Raw genomic sequence first — 22615 nt, 5'->3', positions numbered from 1 at the left:
AGGGAGAGCTCAGAGCCCCTTCCAGTGCCTAAAGGGGCTCCAGGAGAGCTGCAGAGGGACTTGGGACGAGGGCCTGGAGGGACAGGACACAGGGAATGGCTTCCCACTGCCAGAGGGCAGGGTTGGATGGGATACTGGGCAGGAATTGTTCCCTGTGAGCATGCCGAGGCCCTGGCACAGGGTGCCCAGAGAAGCTGGGGCTGCCCCTGGATCCCTGGAAGTGTCCAAGGCCAGGTTGGATGGGGCTTGGAGCAGCCTGGGACAGTGGAAGGTGTCCCTGCCCATGGCAGGGAGTGGAAGGAGATAGTTTGTAATCTTTCAACCCAAACCAGTCTGTGGTTCTATGAGGTACTGACATATCACGTGTGGTAGACCCCAGAGAGGCCAATTCCACTGGAGGCCTGGTCAAAGCCAGGAGAAAATGCTGGATTTGGGTTTCAGAGGGCCACAGAAGGATGTAGGTTAGAAGGGACCAGCAGAAGTCTTAACTCCAACCACCTGCTTAAGGCAGGGCTCCAAAGGTCAGGTTGATACAGAGCATTTGGTGTCCACTCAGGTATGCGAGCCCTCTGAGGGTGGAGTTCCCACCACTGTGGATGATGTCACAGCATTGTGCCACAGAACCTTGAAAGGCTTGTTTCATCACTGAAAGGGTTCTCAGACCCTGGCACAGCTGCCCAGGGCAGTGGTGGAGTCACCATCGCTGGGGGTGTTCAGCAGACCTGTGGATGTGGCACCTGGGGACATAGGTTAGCAGTGACCGTGGCAGTGCTGGGGGAACGGTTGGAACTGATGATCTTGTGACCTGGGAGGGCTTTTCCAACATTAATGATTCTGTGAATCCCTGATTTTCCTGATGTGCCCTTGTGCCTGGTGTCTCGTGTCCTTTTGCCAGTCAGGGCTGTGCTTCCCTTCTCCACAACCCTTCTCTAGACAGTGGAAAACTGAAGTTCAGTCTCCCCAGGTCCGCTTTTCTCCAGCCTGATGGGTCTCTGCTGAGCTCCCAGCCCCAAAGGGCCCAGGTAAACCATGTCCTGGAACAGGGACCGTGCCCTGAGGGTGTGCCCTGGGTGCCACACACCTGCTGACTCTGCACTGGTCACTCAGAGTGGCTTAGGGAGTGACAGAGACCACCGCGGGGACACCAGGACGGGATCTCGGGGGCTGCACATCCCGACAGGCATGCGGGGGGCTGGAGGAGGTGGTGGGCCATGGCCCAGGAGAAGCAGGGTGGGACTAGAGGTGCTTTTTGGGAATCTCCTGCCCAAGCTGCAGTGGGACAGCTCCGACCATCTGCTACCCTCTGCTGGTCAGCGAGCACGGCAGGGCCCGGCCGGGCAGCCAGACGCGTGTGCCCACCTGTGCCCAGGTGTTGTCCAGCTCCCCCCCGAGGCAGCAGAGCCGCGCTGTGCCCAGCAGCTCCCACCCCTCGGGAGCTGCAGCCTGGGAAAGGGGCTGTGACACCCGAACCTGCCCCCGAAGGGACAAACCAGAGGTTGGCCTGTGGCCAAGCACCCTGGAGCCTGGGGGTGATGGCACCACTTGAGGGGTCAGACTGGAGCCTCCGAGCCCTATGGCCAGCGGGGATGTGACAGGGGATGTCACTGTGCCACCGAGCTCTGCGGGGATGTCACCTCGGGGCAGGGCTCAGGCCGGCAGCCCCGCGGCCTGCCCTGAGGGCCCTGTGTGGATGGGATGAACCCTGGGCAGCCCATGCAGCAGAGCCTTTGGCTCGCCCACAGCCTGGCACAGCGAGTCCTGCTGGGTTTGCTGCAGGGCAGGAGCTGCCATGTGCCCCCCGGGCAGCCTGGCAGGATGGGACTCCTGCCTGGTGGGTCTGGGAATGGACAGCTGGGGAGACGGGACTGGAGAAGGACGTTGTCAAAGCTCCTTCGCACACAGGGCTGCGGGAGCACCACGTTCCCTTGGTGACTGGTGCCTGGAGAAGCAGTGACTGCAGTGAGCAGAGGAGCGAGGGTCTCGGGCAGGGGTTGGCAGCCCTTGGCTCTGCCCCGGGCTGTGAGGATGGAGCCGGAGCTGGATGGTGAGCCAGAACTGCCCACGGACATCCCAGCTAACCAGAACAGCAACAGTCCCAAAGCTGCTCCCCGTGAGCTCCCAGGGCTCGGCATCCCTGGAGCTGAGCGTTCCCTGTGCGTGGGAAAACAGCCTCGGTGGGGGAACCCACACTTCTGCTCCGCTCCTTCTGAAGCGCTGGGGTGCTCAGGGTGACCTCCGAGGCCGCCTGACGTCAGGAGCCCGGGTCTCCTGGGACACCCGGGATCTCTGCCAGCGTGGCGAGGTTGGCCCCAGGGAGCACGAACCAGTTCCTGGCTCCGCCAGCCGCCCTGCCCTCTTAATGAGGGATAATGAGGTGCATCTCATCAACGCTGCAGACTTGCCCCCTGGCCATGGCGGCTGCCGGCAAAGCCCCCGGTGGGACCGGGAGTGATGGAGGGGCTGGGGCAGGAGGCATTCCAGCCGGGGGCTCTACGGGGTTGGGGTCTGCGAGGGGTGCATGAGCAGGGTGGGCCGGAAGGTGGGCGCTGGGACAGCAGCTCTGTGCCAGGGAGCCAGGGGCTGATCCAGCCCCCGTGAGCGACCCCGGCACATTCCCGGGGGGATTTCTTCCCATTGCGGACCTCACCTGGGTGAAGGACCCACACCCTCAGCATTTGCAGGGGCACATCCCGTTGCCCAGCCACCTGTGGCTGTCACCCGCCCTGGCAGCCCACGGCCAGCACAAGTCCCCAGATGTGCCCCCCGGCAGCCGGGCCCGGCCCGGGGAACCCCTGGATGCCAGGCGCTGGCACAGGAGCAGACGGTGCTGCGGTGGCCGGGAACGAGACGGGCTGGAAAGGAGACGGTGTTTGGCTGCAGGGGAGGGAGGGTCAGGCAGGGCCAGGCTGCGCTGCCCCGGCCCCGCGGCGGCTCGTTCCCCCTGCACAGGTCACGCGAGGCTGGGGGATGCTGCTCCTCGCTGTGGGACTGCCTGGGGGCTTCAAGTCCCCCTTCCGAGGGGCTTTGAGGGATGGGAGGTCTGTGTGCTGAGGGGTGGCCCAGCACCCTTGGGTGAGTAGCTGGGGTGTGGGTGGCTGCCAGGGGTTGTCCCCATGGCTGCTGTCTGTTCTCTGCTTTTGTCTCCCCTCCTGGGCTGCACTCAGGGGTCCCCCACAGCCCCTGCCTGGCTGGTGCTGCACCCACAGCCCCCTGTCCCAGCTGGCACTGCAACCCCCAGCCCCCCAAGCCCGGTAGCACTGCACTCTGTACCCCCTGCCAAGCTGGCATTTTATGCAGAGCCCCCTGCCCGGTCGGCCCTGTGCCCCACAGCCCACTGTCCCCACCAGCACTGCACCCTATAGCCCTGTGCCCGTGGGGCTGCAACCCCCAAGAGCTGCTCTTGCACCTCCAACATCTGTCCCTGCACCCCGTGCAGAAGTCCCCAAGCCCTGCCCTGGCACCACTGCCACGCAGCCCCATCCCACACCCTGCCTGTTCACACGAAGACCCCGAGGCAGTGTCTGCCCTCGGGCACCCCAAAAGCTCCTCCCGGGTGAAGCGGGGCTGCGCCGGGCCTGGCCGGGCTTCGCCTGGGCGTGAAGGGAGCCTGAGCGCAGGAGGGGCCAGGCGAGGCGGCAGGAATGCGAGTGGGAGAGCGGCCGGGCAAGTAGCGACAGCTCCTGGCAGCGCGGATCCCACACGCGGCTCGGGCAGGGAGCAGAGCCCCGGCACGGGGCTGGCGGCCGGAATGGGGCACCCCATGGCTCAGCCCCTCTGAGAGCCGGAGCGGAGGGTGGCGAGTCCCCGGGGGCAGCACGGCCAGCGCGGGCTCCTGGCCGCAGGGAGCGCGGCTCCGGCTGGAATCGCCCCGGCGGGGAATGCCCGGCCGGGCCGGCACGAGGCGCTGAGTGAGGATCCCGGCGGGCCGAGGAGCCGCGATGACCCCCGAGAAGGTGCTGAGGGAGGGGGTGCTGGAGAAGCGGAGCGGGGGGCTGTTGCAGCTCTGGAAGAAGAAGCGGTGCCTGCTGACGGAGAAAGGGCTGCAGCTCTTCGAGCCCAAGGGCTCAAGGCGCAAGGAGCTGAGCTTCGCCCGCATGAAGGCCGTGGAGTGCGTGGAGTGGAAGGAGCGGCACATTTACTTCACGGTGGTGATGGACGACAGCCTCGAGATCGACTTCCGCTGCGCCCAGGAGGACCCGGGCTGGAACGCCGAGATCACCATGGGGCTCGTGCGCTTCAAGAACCAGCAGGCGATGCGGGACGTGCGCGCCCGGCACAGCTGCCGAGCAGGTACCGGAGCCCCCGCGGGCCAGGGAGCAGGACCCACCCCAGGATGAGGTCCCTGGCCGCAGGTTCCCATCCCCGAGTGGTCTGGGGAATCCCAAAGGGGGTCCCATGGACCGGGGTGGGTCTGCAGCTTGATGTTCCCGTGTCCCCCTGCACTGGCTGGGACCCCACCCCCCCCCCCCCCCATGGGTATCGCCTCTCTGTATCCCTGCAGAGGGACTTTCTAACATCTTCCCTCTGTCTGGGGTGGCCTGAGGGATACGGGGCCCTTTGCCATCCTGCACGTGGGGTGGGGATGGTGGCTGGCCCCACTCCCCAGTCCCCTCAGGATGCCCCATATCCCAGCGCTGGCCGAGCGGGTGACAGGAGCCTTCTCTCCGCAGTGGTGCAGCTGGGCGCAGCTCCGGTGGGACAGCCCAGGGAATCGCAGCTTCCCAGGAGTCGGATGGAGATGGCCCTCGGCTCGGCAGGTGCTGGAGAGAACGGGATCCCTGCGGGCAAGTGAGGCCACCGCTGTGCAGCCCGGGGACGAGGACAGTGGCCCGGGGAGGCCGGTGCTGGCACTGGCTCCCCCTGTGCCGGGTGAAGGACAGAGGCACCGCAAGAGCTGGGCTGGCACAGCCACCTCCCCTTGGCACAACGGGGCAAAGGACACAGGCAGCGTCACCACCTGGGGCTTCAGACAAGGCAGGAGGGGACATCCCTGCCTGGGGCCCCACCACCCTTCATTCAGCTGACGTGTGCAGGGCCTCGGTGCCCTGGTGGGGACCCCAGGCCTCTCCTGCAGGACAGGGGATGGATGAGGCTGTGCCCGAAGGATCTGTGCGACAGGGAGCTCTGCCCGTGTGACAGTGACACTGGGACAGATGGATGTGGCTGGGTCCCAATTTTAAAAAGGGGCTGGAGAGCTGCTGCTGCAGCAGGGACCCCTCAGCAGGGCACTGAACTGATGGTGTGGTGACACAGCCGTGCTGCAGGACATTGTCTCACCCTGGGATGTCCTTGGGCTGTTGGGAAATGCTGGGGACCCCAATTCCCTGTACTAAACGTGTCCCCAAACAGGACTTTCTGCTTCTTACCCTGGTGTTGCTTTGATTTGTGGAATCCCACAGGGCACGGGAGAGCACAAATCCTGCACAGAGTTTTGCCAGCATCCCCCAGTCGGGCTCCAAAGCCCGGCACTGGCACCCCGAGACTCCCTGGTCACCAATCCCGCTGCGCCCCTGTCCCCAGGGATTCCCACGGTGTGCCGGTGACGCGGGAGCAGCGCTGTGGCTTTGCAGCAGGGGAGGGATGGCCCTGCCCCGACAGGCAGCGCAGACAGCCGCGCCTGGAGCCACCAGCGCGCTCCGCAAGCCGGAGCCTGAGCCCAGCCGGGGCCGGAGGCGCTGCTGATCCTCCCGGAGATTTCCCGGCCGCGTGGGAATCACGGAGCGCGGTGTCCTGATGCCTCGGACCGCGGCAGCTGCCCCCAGCCCGCGCCCCAGCCCGCACCCCACGGTGCCAGGGCAGCACCGGGTGGCTTTGGCGACGGTGGCATGGCCGGAGCCTGCTCACCGTGCTGGCTCTGCTGAAACAGGCACGCGGTGGGGGCCACCCAGGGAAGGCTCCTTGGGCAACCGGTCCTCAGGGCTGCATTTACTGAGACCCCCCGGCTGGGAGTGGAGAGGAGTGGGGGGGCCAGGCTGGGGGCTGCAGGTGAAGCCGGACCCAAACCCTGCACAGACGGAGCTCTGCCCCATCCCAGTGCCATGACGGGGACATGGGGGGCTCCAGGGATGGGGGGACCCTCCACAGGACATGCTTCAGGTGTGGTGCCCTGTGTGGACAAGCCCCAGACCAGGTCCCTGCACACATTTCAGGAGGCAGTGGGGTGGTCAGGAGGGTGCTGGTGCTTACACAGCATTTCCAGGGCAAGGATCACTGTGCTGGAGTCTCCCCTAAATCCCCAGCTCCCAGAGTCAGCAGATTCAGTGAGGCTCAGTCAAAGCCCTGTGAACATCCCAAGCCTGTGCCATGGTGGATGCCAGGGTGGGGAGCACCCAGTGCAAGGGGGTTCCCAAAGTCACCAGTTTTATCCAGTGTGACTCCTTTTTTTCAGTTTTTCTGCTCTCTTGCTCCCTGTAAATATTTTCTGTTTTCCAACTGCCAGCAAGGAACTGGCAAAGATGATCAAGGGATGTGTAAGCACCAGCCCTGGTCGTGGCACATCCCCAGGCACTGATGATGAGGCAGCAGGGAGGCCACGGTACCCGAAAGTTGGGGGGAAATTCAGGCAGTCAGTGGAGGGAGAGGACAATAAGAGAACACAAATCCCGTGTCAGAGTTTCAGGTCCAGGCCTGGGGAAGGTCAAGCTTTTCCATCCTCATCCCAAGCCCCGCATCCAGACCAACACACATCCAGGGTCCCTGCCTGGACCCCATATCCCCCAGGGACTTTAGAGCTCCCCAAGCCTCCAGGTTTGGGATTTCCTGAGCAGACACCCACACCTGCCTGACCCACCCTCAGTGCGTGGATTCCCAGCCTGACCCTGGAGCAGGGGCTGGGGGTCAGAGCCGAGCCAGCGGCATGGGGGTGGGAGGTGTGGTGGCTTCATCTGCCCCTGGGAGGGCTGAATGTCTTGTGCAGAGGGAAAGTCACCCCAAGACTGAAAAACAGATAAACAGCCAAGAGACCTGGCCAGGGAGTGGAGTAGAGCCAGGGCCCGAGGCTGGAGCATCCCCCAGCACCAGGGACGTGGTGCCAGCACACTCCCAGGCAGCCTGGAAAGCAGGAGAGGACCCACAGGAAGCATTCCCAATGCCCCCGGAGGTGGGCAAACTGAGGCACAACAGGGGGATGGGGGTGGGTTTGTGGGTTTGTGGGGAGGGGCTGGCCAGACCCCCCCGGGGCCCCCAGGGAGAGCCCCAGAGAGGAGAGAGGTGCCCTGAGGCACCTGGAATTCAAAGGCAGGAGCCTGAAAATCTGGCTCTGCTGCTCCCAGCCCACGGTGCCCTCAGTCCATCAGCCCTCCCCACACTTCTCTGAGGGTGCCCCGGTGCTGAGGCTGCTCTGGGGGGCTGCCCTCTGCCCCCCACCCTGGGCCGGGGCTCTGCCAGCACCCACAGGGACTGGCACCCTCCCTGCAGCACCATGAGGGTGCAGTGGGTGCAGGGGACAGGAGTTTTTTCCACCTGATGACATCCCAGGTCTGGCTTTGGGATCCCTTTGGGGCTGGCTGGACACCCTGAGTGTCAGGGAGGGCAGTGGGGTCACAGTGCTGAGACAGGGAGGTGCAGCCTGATGGTGCCCATGCTTTTGTCAGGTGGGACCGTGTGTGGGGCCTCCTCCACATCCAAGTGCCCTGCAGAGAGCCTGGCAGTGCCCCGCTTCTCCTGGGATCATCCCTGAGCTTGTGAGTGGTTCCTCTTTGGATAAAAATGAAAGGAAAAAAAATCCCATCTGTAACAAGGAGTATTCTGCTGTTTGGCTTTAGGGCAACTGTCCAACTTCCTCCAGATGCTCCTAAAATGATTTCATTGTTGACCATCCTTAATTACAATTCCTAAATCACTGGATTTTGGTTTGGGACCCAACACCTGCCCAGAGCTCTGCTATGTCTGTGTGTCCACGCTCCAGGGGAGCAGAGGCTGGTATGTCCCCCCCACTGCTGTGGGGAGCTTGGCCATCTCCAATGAATCCTCTTGCACTGAGGTGTAGGAAGGAATAACTGTCCTTGTACCACAGATCTCGGGATGCTGAGGGCATCAGGGCAGGGGTTACACATTGATTCCCCAACCACAGGGTCCTGCTGGAGTGTCCTGGGGGGTTGAGGACTGTGGCTGAGACATTCCCCAGCAGTGGAGCTGAGGCTGTGGGAGCACACTGAAGGGCAGGGACTCACCAGGAAGAAACAAAACCAGGGCCCAGACATTGCTGGAGCTGCAGAGGGAACAACCAGCACATCCCAGCACCTGTCGGTCCCCCACCATCCCTGAGCAGGAGCCACGATGCTGCTCTGGGGGTAGGGGTGGCCCAGCCCAACCAGAAGTGGATACTGAGATGTGTCTCAGAGACAGATGGAAAAGCCTGCAAATATCCTGAAAATGTCAAAAAACTCTGACAGGGTCCCTGCCTGGGCCAGAAATTTTGGATTACTTGGAAAAGTCCTTTTTTTTGGATGATATTTTGCCTTAGGCTGGAAACCAGCCTGGACTTTGTGATACTCAAACTGACGTCGCTGCTGAGCCACGGCTGCCACTGGCACAGAACAGCCCAAATCCCCCTCCTGGTGAGAAAAGCCCACAGGATCAGCACTGGGAAGGTCTCATGTATCACTGGCAAAGCTTAAAGTCTTCAGCGAGTGGCTCAGCTCCATTTCAATTATGTCTTTCCACTGTCCCAAAGTAGGTAATTCCTCCTTACTTAACAAAGCCTTTTCCATGTGCCAGTGGCACGAGGCAGGAGCCTGTGCTGTTCCTAAAGGGTGCTGTGGCTTTTGGGGAGCCCTCCTCGGCTTTGGCACCTTCTGCAAATATTTCAAGCCTTCCCCAAGTATTCAAGCAGAGAAAATCAAACTGTCCATGATATTTCTAGAAGTGGAAGGTGTTTCTTTATTCTGGGATAATTGTCCTGCTTTGGCATCCAGCCCCAGAGCTGCCTCCACATGGATTTGCTCTCTGTAGCCAGGTGGGGAGGGTGAGTCCATGCCCATGGATGGAGGGGCTGGCGTGGGCACAGTCCTGAGCTGCACCAGGCCCATGGGGGTGTCCAGAGCTCGGGGCTCCCAGAACAGGGGGCTGTGGCTGCAGGAGCAGGGCAAGGAGCAGCACATCCTAAAGGGATGAGAAACCTCTGCCCTAGCAGGCAGTGGGAAATGGGGATGTCCTGGTGGGGCTGATGCAATGGGGTGAAGATCAGTGGGGCAGATGAGCTGGGAGAGGTCTCTCAGCCCCATGGGGCATGTCTGGAGTCTGGCCTGGGGCTGTGCTGGTTCCCAGGCCAGGCTGTGATGATTATCCAAATTCTGGCCCCCTTTCCATCTCAGGGCATCCCTCAGCTTTGGTGGGACTTTTTCACAGATGCAGCAGGGTGAGAAAATTCCCCCCAGGGCTGCAGAAGGCCTTGGCTCTTGGAGAAGCATCCCAGGAGCTTCCACTGCACTGTCACAAATCCACAGAGGAGGTGGGACAGGTTGGAGTCCTCTGGCAGCTCAGGAGGGGTGAGAGCTGCCGGAGGGTCTGCAGGAGAAACACCCACATGGGACCATTCCTCAGGACGAGTCCCACGGCCCTTCATGACTTCATTGCCACCTGACCCTGCAGCCTTGCCATCACCTGGCTTAGGAGGTGACCTCACTGTCCTCTGATCTCTGAGCTGTCCCACAGAAGGAAAACCTTCTCCCATCCCATGGTGAGTCTGTAGACATCATCTGTCTCAGTCCAGTGACAAACCCAGTGCAGCGCTGGGCTCTGAGCGTGGCAGTGGGGGGGGATGGATGTGAGAGTGAGTCCCAAAGGACACCAGAGGCTCAGTCCCAAAGGACACCAGAGGCTCAGCTGTCGTTTCTAAGTCTGTCCTGGATGCTCTGGGAGCTGTTGTCTTTGTGAATTCCATCAGGGTTGATGGAACGAGGATGGTGCTTGGGAGAGGATGAGGACAGGATGGGTGGGAAGGTTGAGAGCAGGGGAAGAGATCCCTCCAGCATTGCTTCAAGTCCATTTCTTCAGGGAGATTGGCTTCATGTGGGGCAGCTGAACTGCTCACAGGGGTCAGGTACCTTGCAGTTGGAGTCCCAAGCCCTTGAGGAGCCAGGGACCATTGGGCAGCTCAGGCAGCCCCTGCCATGGGTGTGGGGCTGATGCACCAACACCCTCCAGGGACATGGAAGGTCCAGAGGGGGAAAATGCCCCCTCCATCTAAACATGTGCCAGGAGGTCCCCTTGTAAAAGACTGAACACAGGTGATCTGCAGATCACAGGGACATTCAGGGACAAGCAGCTGTCCCTGGGGACCTGGTCCTGGCTGGGTCTGACCTCCCCATACAGCTCTCTGGGAATTTTGTGTTGGCATCCATCCCCTTGGTGGCAGCTCATGGGGAACCCTTCCCTTCAACCAGTGACTGCCAGTAGCAGGGGGATATTTGATTTGTAGCAGCAGCAGCAACACGTGGGCAAATCACAGAACCACAGAACAGTCTGAGTTGGAAGGGACCCACAAGGATCATGGAGTCCAACCCTTAAGTGAATGGGTGCCAAACGCCAGGCACCCACAGAAGCCATTCGCTTACCCTCTCTCACTCTCAGCTGGGCAGAGGAGAGGGAAAAAAATTAGTGAAGGGCTCATGAGTTGAGATGAGGACTGGGACAAAACAGTCTAAGGGCATAACAGGTTCAAATTTAAAGGTATAAAGTAAATTAATAATTAACAGAGTCAGAGGAGGATAAGGAGAAGTAAAATAAGCCTTTAAAACACCTTTTTCCCCCCAGCCCCTCCCTCCTTCCAACTGACAGTGCACGGAGACAAGGAGTGGGGGTTTGGTCAGTTGGTCAGTTTGAGATCTTCTTCTGTTCACTCAGGGAGAGGAGCCCTCCCTTTGCTGTGCCACAGGGTCCATCCCACGGGAGACAGTTCTCTGTGAACTTCTCCAGCGTGGCTCCACTCTCACGAGCAGCAGTCCTGCCAAACCTGCTGCAACGTGAGCCCCTCCCACGGACACACAGTCCTCCCAAAACTGCTGCGCCGTGGGTCACTAGTCTGTGAGGTGCAGTCTTTTATGGACAGGCTGCTCTAGTTTGGAAGCCAGGGCCCTCTATCTCTGGAAGCAGGGCCCTCTCTCTCCATTTGGGTCTCCCACCGGATCCCAGCTTTCTCTGGCATCCACCCGCTCTGGTGTGAGCACTTCTCCCATGGGCTGCAGGTGGATCTCTGCATCCCCCATGGATCCCCAGGGGCTGTGGGTGGATCTCTGCATCCCCCATGGATCCCCAGGGGCTGCAGGTGGATCTCTGCATCCCCCGGGGATCCCCAGGGGCTGCGGGTGGATCTCTGCATCCCCCGTGGATCCCCAGGGGCTGCAGGGGCACAGCTGCTCCACCATGGTCCTCCCCATGGCCTGCAGAGGAATCTCAGCTCCGGAGCCTGGAGCACCTCCTGCCCCTCCTTCTCCACCGCCCTTGGTGCTGCCATGTTCTTCTCCCTCACGTGTTCTCACTTCTTCCTCTTCTCTGACTAGAAGAAAAACTGCTGCTCGTAGGTACTATTGCCAACAAGTTCCACCAATTCAAAGATTCCTGCAGGATCCTGCAGCACCGGGAGGTTGATCTCATCTAGGTTCTGTGCCAGGGGGTCTCTCTCCATGTTTCTGCTGCCGGCCAGGCTGCCTCGCTGCCACCGTGTGGGCAGTGCTGGCCGCCGTGGCATTGGCACCATTTAAGGCCTCTCCTCATGCGGGGCATTGGCATTGGCACCATTTAACGCCTCTCCTCATGCGGGGCGCCGAGAAGGAGAGGCCGCTGCCGCCCCTGCCCTTCTGCCCACGGCACGGCTGGCGAGGGGTGGCCAGGCAGGCACAGCTCGCCACAGGCCACACTGAGATGGCGGCAGCGCCTCGCCACCCCTGGAAAAAACTGCCCCCACACTGTTCTGATTTTCTTCCTAAATACGTCATCCCAGAGGTGCTCCTAACCTCTCTAACTGGGCCAGCAGCATGTCCATCTTCAGAGCCATCAGAGATCGGCTCTGCCGGACATAGTGGAAGCTTCCACCAGCTTCTCACAGAAGCCACTTCTGTGGCCTTCCCCTGCTACCAAAAAAGCAGGCTGTGCCAAACCAACAATGGGGATCAAGTCCATGACCTGGGTGTTATCAGTACCCAGCTCTGACCAACTGAGCCAATCCCAGATAGATTTTTATTATTTTGCTCTGAATTTGCCCCCAGCACTGCTCTTCCCTGGAGATTTCCAGGCTGATCCTTCCCACCCCCAGCAGCTCAGAGTGGTGTCCAAGGCCCAGGTGGCACCTGATAAAACAACCCCTCACCTGGAGGCAGCTCCCTGGGGTTTGTGAACCAGGGATGGGGATGGGGACTCTGTGTCAACTGGGGAGGAGGGATGGGAGACCTCGGTCCCCTGCCAGTCCCTCTGTGCAGCCCCCATGGCAGAGCCAGCGCTTTGAAACCCATGGGAAAACCCCAGATCGAGGGGTCCCATTGCCCCATCCCTCTCCTGCCCTTTCCTCCTCCTCACTCCCGGTCCCAGCAGAGGATGAAACCTGAGACTGGAGCAAATGGCATCCGAAGCAGCCCCCGCCCCATCCCCGGAGCTGCGGGAATGCGGCGCCTTTGTCACGGGCTAATTTTGGCTCCTCTGTGCTCCTAAAACAATCCCAAGGCATCCGGGAGGAAAGATGCTGGAGGCCTGGCCCCGCGGGGGCTTTTCCTTATAAAGGTCTAACGGGGTGGTTAAAGCCTCCTCCTCCTCGGGGGTGAGAGCAGATCCCCCGTGCTGGCGTTTGCAGCCAGGGAAGGGTCCTTGCAGGGGTCCCGGGGCTGGGCTGGATGCAGGGGGGCTTCTCCCCTGGCCACTGGGACTTGCTGGGTGCAATTCACACGAGGATGGCACTGCCACTGCCATTGCCACTGTCACCGATCTCCCACCAGCTTGTGGGGATCCCCAGAGCTCCCGTTGGTTTCCAGGCAGGGGGAAGGAGCCAGGAAGGCTCTGCAGGATGGGGCTGTCTGTGCTCCCCACCATGGGAGCTGCCCCACTCCTGCAGCTGCGTGTCCCTCCCGGCCATGAAAGCCCCAGGATTAACATGCCAGGCATTGTCCCTGCTGGGCCCCACACTGGGAATTGTTTGCTCCTAAATTTGTCCCTAAAAATATCCTGGGGAACAGGTGTTGCCTGCCCTGCAGTCCTTGCCATGCAAAGGGACACCGGGCAAGGGGCTTTGTGGGAGCAGTGGGGACAAACAGCAGCTTTGTCACTGCTTTTTGGGAATTTCATGGGGAAAACCTCAGGGCCTGTGAGAGACTGGGATGTGCTTGAGCATCCCAAGCTGTGCTGCATGAGTGGGGCTGGTCCTTCTCCTTAAAGAGGGGACTGTGCCCTCCTTGGTCCCAACCCCACCTGGCATGAAGTGTGACCCCACATTTGCTCGTTTATGCCATCACCCCTCAGCACTGTGGCCTGGCCTGGTGATGTTCACTCTGGTGGCTCTGGTGGCTCCCAGGAGGCCCCTTGGCCAGCGCTGTGCTGTGTGCCCCATCGTGCAGGGGTCAGCACGGCAGGAGCTCCCAGGCTGTTCACACCCCCTCCCCTGCCTGTTCCAGCATCTCTGAAGCTCTGTCACACCGGACAGATGCAAGGCAGAGGTGCCAAGAGGATCCACCCCATCCCCACGGCATCACCAGCACTGGTCAGCCTGAGCCTGTGTGTCCCCAACACCCCACGTGTGAGCAGGTGCTGTCCGAGCTGGGGGCACTCCAGTGCTCAAAGGGGCTCCAAGAGAGCTGGAGAGGGACTATGGACAAGGGATGGAGTGCCAGGACAAGGGGAATGGCTTCCCACTGCCAGAGGGCAGGGATAGAGGGATAGTAGGGAGAAATTCTTCCCTGTGAGGGTGGGGAGGCCCTGGCACAGGGTGCCCAGAGAAGCTGTGGCTGCCCCATCCCTGGAAGTGTCCACTGCCAGGTTGGACAGGGCTTGGAGCAGCCTGGGACAGTGGAAGGTGTCCCTGCCCAGGGCAGGGGTGGGACTGGATGGGCTTTAAGGCCCCTTCCCACCCAAACCATTCCGGGATGATTCCCGTGTAAACAGCCCTGGAATTCTCCGAACCAAAGCAGGGTTGTGGGTGCCCTGGGACAGGAGTGCAGTGACACACGGGTGACCTGTGTGTGTCCCTGTGTTCCAGGCGGTGCCCCAGGTGTGAGCAGCAGTCCCAGCACTCATGGGGCTTGCAGCAGATGCCTGCAGAGGAGGGGATTTGTGCTATTTTTACCGACCACTTGCAGGCAGGGCTGGGATTCAATATCCCCCCTCAGCCACAGCCCCAGCAGAGCGCGGCTGTCCTGAGGCCAGGCGTCACCTCCCTCCTGCACAGCCAGGTAAGACAGACACTGCCACTGCCCCGTGTCCCCCTCCGCGTGTGCTGGTGGTGACATGGGCACGAGACCCCTGGCACTCGCACGTGACAGGGAGGAACCCCCAGCACGTGAATTTGCCTGAATTTCTCCCCCTCTCTGAGGTGGATCAGACATTTCTTCTGCTCTTGGAGAGGGGATTGGTGAGGCTGCAATGGGGACAAAGACTTTGGAGCTGATATTTGACTGGTTTTTTTCCAAAAAGTGGCAAACAGGACTGTTTGGAGAGCCCTTGTCCGAGTGTTCCAGTCTGGCTTGCTGGTGTGAGGTTCAGGGTGGGAGCAGAGTGTGGAGTAGCTGGGAGAGTGCCTGTGGTCTGTCTCCAGCCTCCCAGGATGGGGGAGGATGTCAGGATTGGCTGTGTTTGGGTTTATGGGATTATTTCTTTTAAGGATTTCCATGATCCAGTGGTTCAATAAACTTTACAAGCTCTTCACAGCTGGGGCAGTGCAAATAGTGCAGAAAGAGCTTGTCCAGATCCTCTCATCCCCATCAGGGAGCGAAGTCTCTCGTGGATGTTCCAGATCCAGCTGGAGTCCAAAAGTCCTGGCACTGGGGATTGCTGGGGATGTCTCACTGGCACAGCCGAGTCCCTGCTGTTGTTTGGGAAGCCAGTTTAGGACTATTTGGCCCTAAAACTTGACTGACCTTGGTAGAGGTCGTGAGCTCGAGATGTGGCGTGGATCCCACCCCAAGGAATGCCGGGCTCTGTTCCAGCAGGGGACAATGGAAACGCTGAGGGGCTGCGCCCAACCCTCGCCAGCTCCAGGGAGAGAAAGGCTCCTCTGCCACCCCCGAAATAAACTGGGGGGCAGCAGCTGGGACCCAGCCTGCTCAAGGCACCAGTGCTGCCTCGTGTCCTCTGGGATGTTTGTCACAGCACCAAAAACCTCCACAAAGGCAGGAAACAGGATCTGTCTGATGTGGTTTGAGGACAAAGAAATTCCTGTTCTTGGGATTTTTCCTTGTAAATCCAGGGATCTGGATTGGGAGGCTCCGGGGGAGATGATTCCTGCTGGGATTTTATGACATTTTCCCCCCACCAAACTCCACTGATTCAGGACATGTCTCTGGCTGAGCTGTGGGGGCATGGAGAGAACAGGGACAAGGGGACAGAGCCAGGAGGTGCCCTGAGATTTGCCTGGCACAGGCTCCATGCAAGCCTGGGAGTAGCTGTTTGAGATCAGCTTTTCATTTCCCCCAGCACAAATCTTTGGGGTCTAAAGCAGTTTCCAAATTTCAGGGAATGAAAAAGGATCAAGGCAAAAAATCCCAGCTCGTCCATTTCACTCCTAAGGAAAAGGACTAAACCCACACCTGGGAAATGCTGTTTGAGGGAAAAAAATTTAAAAGGATTGGTATGTCCCCCACATTTTTCAGCTGCTTGGGCTCGCAGGTTGCCCTCGCTGCTCAGCACAGGAGAGGTCAGAGCAGGGAGCAGCGTGGGATGGAGCAGATGCCAGGGCTTGGGATCACCAGGCAAATGTAAAATAGGAAACCCTGAGTGTTTCACCTGGAATGTGGCTGCTGAAGGAACCTGCTCAGCTGTGGGCTCTGACTTAGAGAATCCCAGAATGGTTTGGGTTAGAAGGGACCGTAAAGATCCTCCAGTTCCACCTCCTGCCATGGCCGGGACACCTTCCACTGTCCCAGGGTGCTCCAAGCCCCGTCCAGCCTGGCCTTGGACACTGCCAGGGATCCAGGGGCAGCCACAGCTTCCCTGGGCACCCTGTGCCAGGGCCTGCCCACCCTCATAGGGAGGAATTTCTTCCCAGTATCCCATCTAACCCTGCCCTCTGGCAGTGGGAAGCCATTCCCTGTGTCCTGTCCCTCCATCCCTTGTCCCAGAGTTTCTCTCCCACTCTCTTGGAGCCCCTTTGAGCAGTGGAAGGGGCTCTGAGGTCTCCCTGGCTCCTTCTCTTCTCCAGACTGGACACCCCCAGCCCTCTCAGCCTGGCTCCAGAGCAGAGGTGTTGCCCCTTGCTCCGGCACTCCCCGGGTGGATTTTGGCTCTCCCATCCCTGCCGTTGCCCACGGGAGCTGCGGGACAGGACTCCCTGAGCCGACACAGTGGGGGGACCCCCGAGGCACCCCATTTCTCCTGAGATTTCCAGCCTCCATCCCTTGCCCCGAGCTGGGGAGGGCGACGCAGCCGGCGGGGGAGCAGCTCGGAGCTTGGGAAAAGCCCCGAGGAGCAGGAGCCCGAGCCCTGCGGGGCCGGCTGGCGGCACGCTGGAGCTTGCCCGAAATGCAGTCAGGTTTTCCCGGAGCCGGCGGCTCGTCCCGTGTTTCCCAGCGGGACAGAGGCTCGGAGCTGCTTCCCTCCGCTGACAGCACGGGGCAGCACCGCACCTCGGCATCGCTCCTCGCTGCCTTCCGCCTTTGTGTGCACTTGGGATTCGCACCTTTGTTTCAGCTCCTTTCCCTTTCTTCGGCAGGGCACAGCACACGCCGCGATGCCAGAGCCGTGAGTAGCTGGAGTCCCCTCGCACCCCATGAACCCTCGCCCGGCTGCGCTTGTCCCTTTGGGGAGGATCGGCTGGGAGACCCTGCCCTGCCCCACACCTCTGTGCCATTGCCCTTGCAAAAGCTGTCTCTAAATGCAAATTGTTCGCCCTTTCAATGTCCCAGTTCAAACCTTGGGGCTTTCCTAGATCCCAAAATGTGGATCTGAGGGTGGGCAGCCCTCTGGATTTGCCGTGAGGCTCTCTGTAGCACATTGTACAAATACACCACGTTCACTGGCGAGCAGAGAAGGGAGAAACTCCTGCAGAGCTTTTCTGGAGCAGTGCCATGGGGATGTCCCAGCCCTGCAACTCGAGCAGGATCCGAGGATCTTGCCCCAGCTGCAGTGGGAGTAGGGGAATGAGGGTGACCGAACTGCAGGGACTGAGCTGGGGTTGGCACGATGGGCACAGTGCCAGCTCACCTGTCACACCTGAGTGACATTTGGGCTTTCTTAGCTGTGGCCCTGAGCTCCCACTGCATTCCCAGAGGGCACCTTCACCTCAGACCCGGCTCACGTGCTGGTGGCAGCTGTGAGATACAGAAATAAGGAACCAACTGCAACCACACGAAATGCTTTCCTTGCCTGTCCCTTCTTTTTCACTGTCATTCCTGATGCCTTGTTCCTCTCTTGTTTTTTCTGTTCCTCCTGGGCTGCTCACCTGCCTGCAGGGAGGTAAGTGCCTTTCCCTTTGGGAGAGATCTCAGTGCTGCTCTGTGTTTGCTGTGCATTTATTTTCAAAGGGTGTTCTCTTTCCCTCCCCTTTCCCCTAGAGAAAATCCAAGATCACAGCCTCACGCAAACTCTTGTTGAAGGTGAGTCCCGAGGGCTGGAAACTCCCTGGGGTTTGTCTTGCTGGGGGAAAGGAGCCGGGTTGGAGCGCGTGGTCGGTGGGACGGGCATGAGGAACAGCACAAGGATGGGCTGTGGGGAGCAGCTCCCACCCCACCTCTCTCTTCTCACTCATGTGGGATTTGTGGTCCAAACAAACCTCCCCTTCACAGAGCTGGGGAGAGACCCCCACACCTTCAGCTCTGAAGCCTCAGCCCGTTTGAGCTCCCTGGGCTCTGGCTTGGGATAAACATTCCCTGCCCCAGCAGAGCCAACGTCAGCATCCAGCGAGACCACAGTCCCACAGCCCCCAGTGCCACGGCCCCGCCTGCCCTCAGCACCCCACACCAAAGCTGTGGGGAGGCTTTGATGTGTGTTTGGGGACAGCAGGGAGGGGGCTGGCACACAAGGCTGTCCCATCCTACAGACGCTGTGTGAGTGGCTTGGGGGGAACCAGGAGCCTGTTCAGTTCACACTTCTGCCATTTCCTTGTGCTCACAGAGTTTGATGCTGGCCAAGGCCAAGGAGGAGTGGGATCAGGAGATTGTGGACAAGCAGGCAGAGAAGGAGAGGTACCTGTCTGAGCGGGTCACCCCACTGCACACCAGTGGGCTCTCCCTGAGCCAGCTCCAGGTATTCCTCAGGCCCAAGGGTGGAGGGAGCTCCTTGGGAGCGTGGAGGGGCCTTGCTCACCGCTCTCCTGTGCCCTCGGCCCCCAGGACCTGTGCAGGGAGCTGCACGAGAAGGTGGAAATTGTGGATGAGGAGAGATACGACATTGAAGCGAAATGCAACCATAACACCCGGGAGGTAGGAAGGAGGACAGGCTGGTTCCTTCTGGAAATTCGCTCCCAATGGCAGCTCTGGCCTCTGTGGGGATGTGTCATGGACCAGGCTGAGCTGGGATGTGGGACAGGCACCAGGGATATCTCAGGGCTGGTGTTTGCTCTGCAAGGCACCACTCAGAGCAAGGTTCATCCCTGCCCAAAGGGAACTCAAACTGTCCTCGGGATCTACAGAGAGGTTCCTCACCCTCCTGGTCACCCCTGTGGGTCTGAGAGCTTCTCACAGTACAGCTGCCACCTGAGCAGGCTTGGGCCCAGCCCATGGCCCAGCTCTGAGCCTGGGTGGGCAGAGCCTTGGTGGGGGTGGTCCTGCAGGAGAGGGGCAGACCCCTCCGGGGCTTGGTGCTGGCAGAGCCTCCTGCTTCCCACAGGGGCTCTTTGTACAAGGCAGCCCAGCAGTGACCTCCCACTCCTCCTCCTCCCATCCCCCTGCAGATTAAAGATCTGAAAATCAAAGTTCTTGATCTCCGAGGGAAGTTCAAGCGCCCTCCCCTGCGCCGGGTCCGCGTCTCGGCCGATGCCATGCTCAGGGCTCTGCTGGGCTCCAAGCACAAGGTGTCCATGGATCTCAGGGCCAACCTGAAGTCTGTCAAGAAGGAGGACACAGAGAAGGTGGGTGACTCCTCTGGAGGCAGGAGATGGACACACTTCCTAGGGGTGCCCTTGCCCTTCTCCGGGGTGAAAGAGCCTTGTGAGGCCATTCCCATTGTGGGATGTTGTGGGACCACGTAGGACCAGTTAGACTGGGCCAGGCAACTGGTGGATGCTAACATGAGATCTTGGGTGGTGTCCGTGGTGCTCTTCCCTCCCAGAGCATGTGGGGGTCTCTCACCTGGGCCCCCCTGGCACCACTGCTGAGCTGCACATGCAGAATCTGATCTCTGATCTTGTAGGGAACCAGGAGAGCTCCTGTTGGGCACAATCACACCCAGAAAACTCCCAGGGAACTCCCAAACCCAGATTAGATAAGACAGAGAAGCCCAGCACTTGGCCTGAGATAAATGGCCCAGTTCCCACCAGCTTGGCAGAGATGTGAGAGGGGAAAGTGTCAATGCCAGCGATGCCCAAACCTGCCCGGGGTGTGCAGGTGCCCCAGCACCAGGAGCTGTGCCTCATCCCCAGGGCCTTTCCGCAGAGCGGTTTCACCAGCTGGTTCCAGCTCAGCAGATTGGATGAGAATCTCAATTTTCAGCTGTTTTTCCTTTGTCCCCCCATCATGGTATAGCATTTTTCCACCCCTTTGGACAGAAAACTGTGCTGACAGCCCTGGGCACCAGGTGGAGAATGGACCTGGGTTTGTTTTAGATGTTGTGAGATGGTGTTGGGGCACAGCTTGTAATCTACAAATGCTGGGGGTTGGCAGAGCAGACACCTGGGCATGCTCCCAGAGCTGCTGTCACCTGCCCAGAGCTGGTGTCACCTCCCCTGTCTGCTCTGGAAGTGTCTGTCAGGCTCCCACTGTCACACCAACAATCCCAGTCCCCACCAAAGGCTCAGAGAAAGTGGGGGTGGGGTTTATGTGGGCTGGGAGGGCAATGCAGGAAGTGTTTTTACCGACGTTTGCCCAACTGTGCTGGTGTAAACCCAAAGTCCCACATGGTTTCTTTCTCCTAAAGACATTTTTCTGGGATTATTGAGCCTTCTGGTGCATGAATGCAGCTGGGCCAGGCTTTGAGGAGGGGAGTATCCACATGGATCCAGATCTCCCTGTGGAGACCAGGCTGCTGTTTGCCACCTCCCAGCCGGCTCCTCGTGCAGGGACACGCGGCAGAGGGACAGGGACTTGGCGAGGGGCAGCTGTGTCCCCAGCTGAGGGCTCTGCGCAGGGGGAGGGATGGGGCAGGGCTGCCAGACCCTCATCCCCGGCCCCGGCTCTCCCGCAGGAACGCCCTGTGGAAGTGGGTGACTGGCGCAAGAACGTGGAAGCCATGTCGGGCATGGAGGGGAGGAAGAAGATGTTCGACGCTGCCAAGTCCCCCACGGGGCAGTGAGAGGTAGGGCCGGGTCCTGATCCCACTGTGCGCTCTCAGCCTCCTGGGCTGTGCTTGGGGAGGTGCAGAAATGCCCCCACTCCCTACAGAAAAAGGCAACCCATGCCCATGTCCCACCCCACACTTGGCTGGGGGTCTGTCCCACACCTCCCTGCTGTGGAGTCCCTGCCAGGCCCTCTCCTCCTCTCCTGGGCGCTCCCCTCCAGGTGTGCTGCCCGAGCCACCTCATCCCATGGCCATTGCTGGCACCACCGCCAGGCTGCTGGCAGCAGCCAAAGCCGCCCCCGCTGCCCCTCTGCTGTTTCTTTCCCACAGAAGCACTGGGAAGAAGACCGTCCCACCCCTGCTGCCAGCCTTCCCTCGCTGCTCCTCCGTCCCTTCATGCCCTTCCCTGAATTCCCACTGAGCTGAAACACAAGGACAACAGTGTGGGAAGGAGACCTGAGCTTCTTCCTTCCAGCAGTGCCCTCAGCCCTGCTCCTGCACGGCATCCCCGCCGCATCAGCCGCACAGGCCATGCCGTCCCCAAGGGCCACTGGCCACCCCTCCCCTCCCAGCCCTGCAGACACCCCAGAGGCAGCTGCTGCTCCCCCCATGCCCCATGCCCGGCGGCTCAGCCTGAGCTGCGTCACGCCGAGATGTCCCTGTGCAGCCACACGGGTATTAAAGGACGTGTCCTGGGCCGAGGTCGTGTGGGGTCATCACTGGGGGAACTCTGCCCAGGGCCAGGGCCAGGTCACCCTGCAGTGTCCCCATGCTGGCACTCAGACACCACACCCTGGGGTCACACAGGCTTTGGGCTCATCCCTTGCAGCCCAGGCTGCTCCTCATGTCCCACCAGCTCTGCTGAGCCCCCTGGCCCCATTCAGGGCCACCCTTGCTGGGCCTCAGGGGTGCAGCAGCTTCCCAACCACCAGGCTTGGTGAATGGAGCTGCCTGTTCTCCAAGCCCTGCTTCTCCTCTGCTTTTGGAAAAGCCTTCAGAGCTCCAGACACCAACTCCCTCACCAGCTGCCCCACCACAGGCACTGGAGCTGTGGCAACTGGGACAGCTCCATTTCAAGGCTTGATTGCAGAGATGAATCCCTATTTCAGGCCAAACATCGTGTGCTCCCCCCCAGCCCAACCATTTCCTGTGTCACAGCCCCCCAGACTGCAGCTGGTCAGTGAAAGCAGCTGGGAATGTGTCAGCTCATTCCGGAGCAGGGCTGGAGGGGTGAATTAGTGAGAATTCAAACCACGTGGGGTCTCCTGGCTGGGGGCACTGCAGGAGATGCTCAGCCCACACCCACAGAGCGTTGCTCTTGGTAGGTGCAGCAGTGCCTTTTCTGTGTTCCCAGGGTATCCAGGGGAATTGCAGCATCCACAGACTCAACCCCACACCACATCAGGGTGTGTTGCAGCACCTCCATCCCTTTGGAGCAAGCCTGTAAAGTGCAGAAAATGCAATAAACGGGGAGCAAAGGACAGGGCTGGAAGGAAACGGCATCAAAAAGTGCTGGCTCCAAGAGAGATCAACCTTCCCAGGAAAACACTGCCTTCCCTAAAGAAAGGGATGGGAAAGGGTGGCCCCATGCAGATGGCTCCTGCAGGACCTCCCACAGCAGACTCATGGCTGGCAGTGGGAGTGAGGGAGAGGCTTTGGGAGGTGGGTTTGGGTTTGGCTCCAAGACAGCTGAATTCTTCCAGCATCACATCCCTTCCTTTGGCCAATTCAGGGATGCTGAGCTGAGCCGCTCACTGTCCTAGGGCACTGATGATGAGGGAGGAGACTACTGGGGACACTTCTCTAGCCCAGCCACCAGCACTCGAGCTGCCACAGCACCCTGCAGCTCCTTCATGGGGGATTCAAAACTCATATGCAAACTCTTCCCCAAATCAGGGATGGATCAGAGGAGGCTGCCACCGGAAAATGCACATTTGCTCCGTTGGCTCAGTCCTTGTCCTTCCACCGGATCCTCCATCCCCTCAGCATCCTCCTGCAGGACTGGAGCAGCTGCATGGCACACAGAGCCTTTCCTGCCCATTTTTTATCT

At 60.3% G+C, this 22615-nt stretch overlaps 2 protein-coding genes across 5 annotated transcripts; both read left to right on the top strand.

Annotated features, from left to right (window-relative positions):
* Positions 1-262: 262 nt before the first annotated feature.
* Positions 263-5365, top strand: PHLDA3 (pleckstrin homology like domain family A member 3). The gene is made up of 2 exons (XM_032132943.1): positions 263-4290; positions 4671-5365. The coding sequence occupies exons 1-2, from the start codon at positions 3939-3941 to the stop codon at positions 4790-4792; spliced, it is 474 nt and encodes a 157-aa protein (XP_031988834.1). The 5' UTR covers positions 263-3938; the 3' UTR covers positions 4793-5365.
* An 8835-nt stretch (positions 5366-14200) lies between these two features.
* Positions 14201-21266, top strand: TNNI1 (troponin I1, slow skeletal type). 4 transcript variants are annotated; one of them, XM_032132941.1, is made up of 9 exons: positions 14217-14372; positions 16847-16875; positions 17586-17589; positions 17688-17729; positions 18247-18378; positions 18465-18554; positions 19025-19201; positions 20473-20583; positions 20896-21266. In XM_032132941.1, the coding sequence occupies exons 1-8, from the start codon at positions 14232-14234 to the stop codon at positions 20578-20580; spliced, it is 723 nt and encodes a 240-aa protein (XP_031988832.1). In that variant the 5' UTR covers positions 14217-14231; the 3' UTR covers positions 20581-20583; positions 20896-21266. The 4 variants fall into 4 exon arrangements, with proteins under 4 accessions (XP_031988831.1, XP_031988832.1, XP_031988830.1 ...); XM_032132940.1 differs by lacking the exon at positions 17586-17589 and having other exon boundaries at positions 14201-14372; XM_032132939.1 differs by lacking the exons at positions 14217-14372; positions 17586-17589 and having other exon boundaries at positions 16642-16875; positions 20899-21266.
* The last annotated feature ends 1349 nt before the right edge of the window (positions 21267-22615 follow it).

The sequence above is a fragment of the Corvus moneduloides genome, chromosome 24 (assembly GCF_009650955.1).
Source record: "Corvus moneduloides isolate bCorMon1 chromosome 24, bCorMon1.pri, whole genome shotgun sequence".
NCBI lineage: Eukaryota > Metazoa > Chordata > Aves > Passeriformes > Corvidae > Corvus > Corvus moneduloides.
Note: the sequence above shows the minus strand (reverse complement) of the source record. Positions and strands in the feature narration are given on the sequence as shown.

Coding starts and splice junctions, on each gene's coding strand:
- PHLDA3 (XM_032132943.1), top strand. CDS start 3,939: ATGACCCCCGAGAAGGTGCTGAGGGAGGGGGTGCTGGAGAAGCGGAGC. Junction 4,291..4,670: donor CCGGCACAGCTGCCGAGCAG/GTACCGGAGCCC, acceptor TTCTCTCCGCAG/TGGTGCAGCTGGGCGCAGCT.
- TNNI1 (XM_032132939.1), top strand. CDS start 16,657: ATGCAGTCAGGTTTTCCCGGAGCCGGCGGCTCGTCCCGTGTTTCCCAG. Junction 17,730..18,246: donor CACGCAAACTCTTGTTGAAG/GTGAGTCCCGAG, acceptor TTGTGCTCACAG/AGTTTGATGCTGGCCAAGGC. Junction 19,202..20,472: donor AGAAGGAGGACACAGAGAAG/GTGGGTGACTCC, acceptor GCTCTCCCGCAG/GAACGCCCTGTGGAAGTGGG.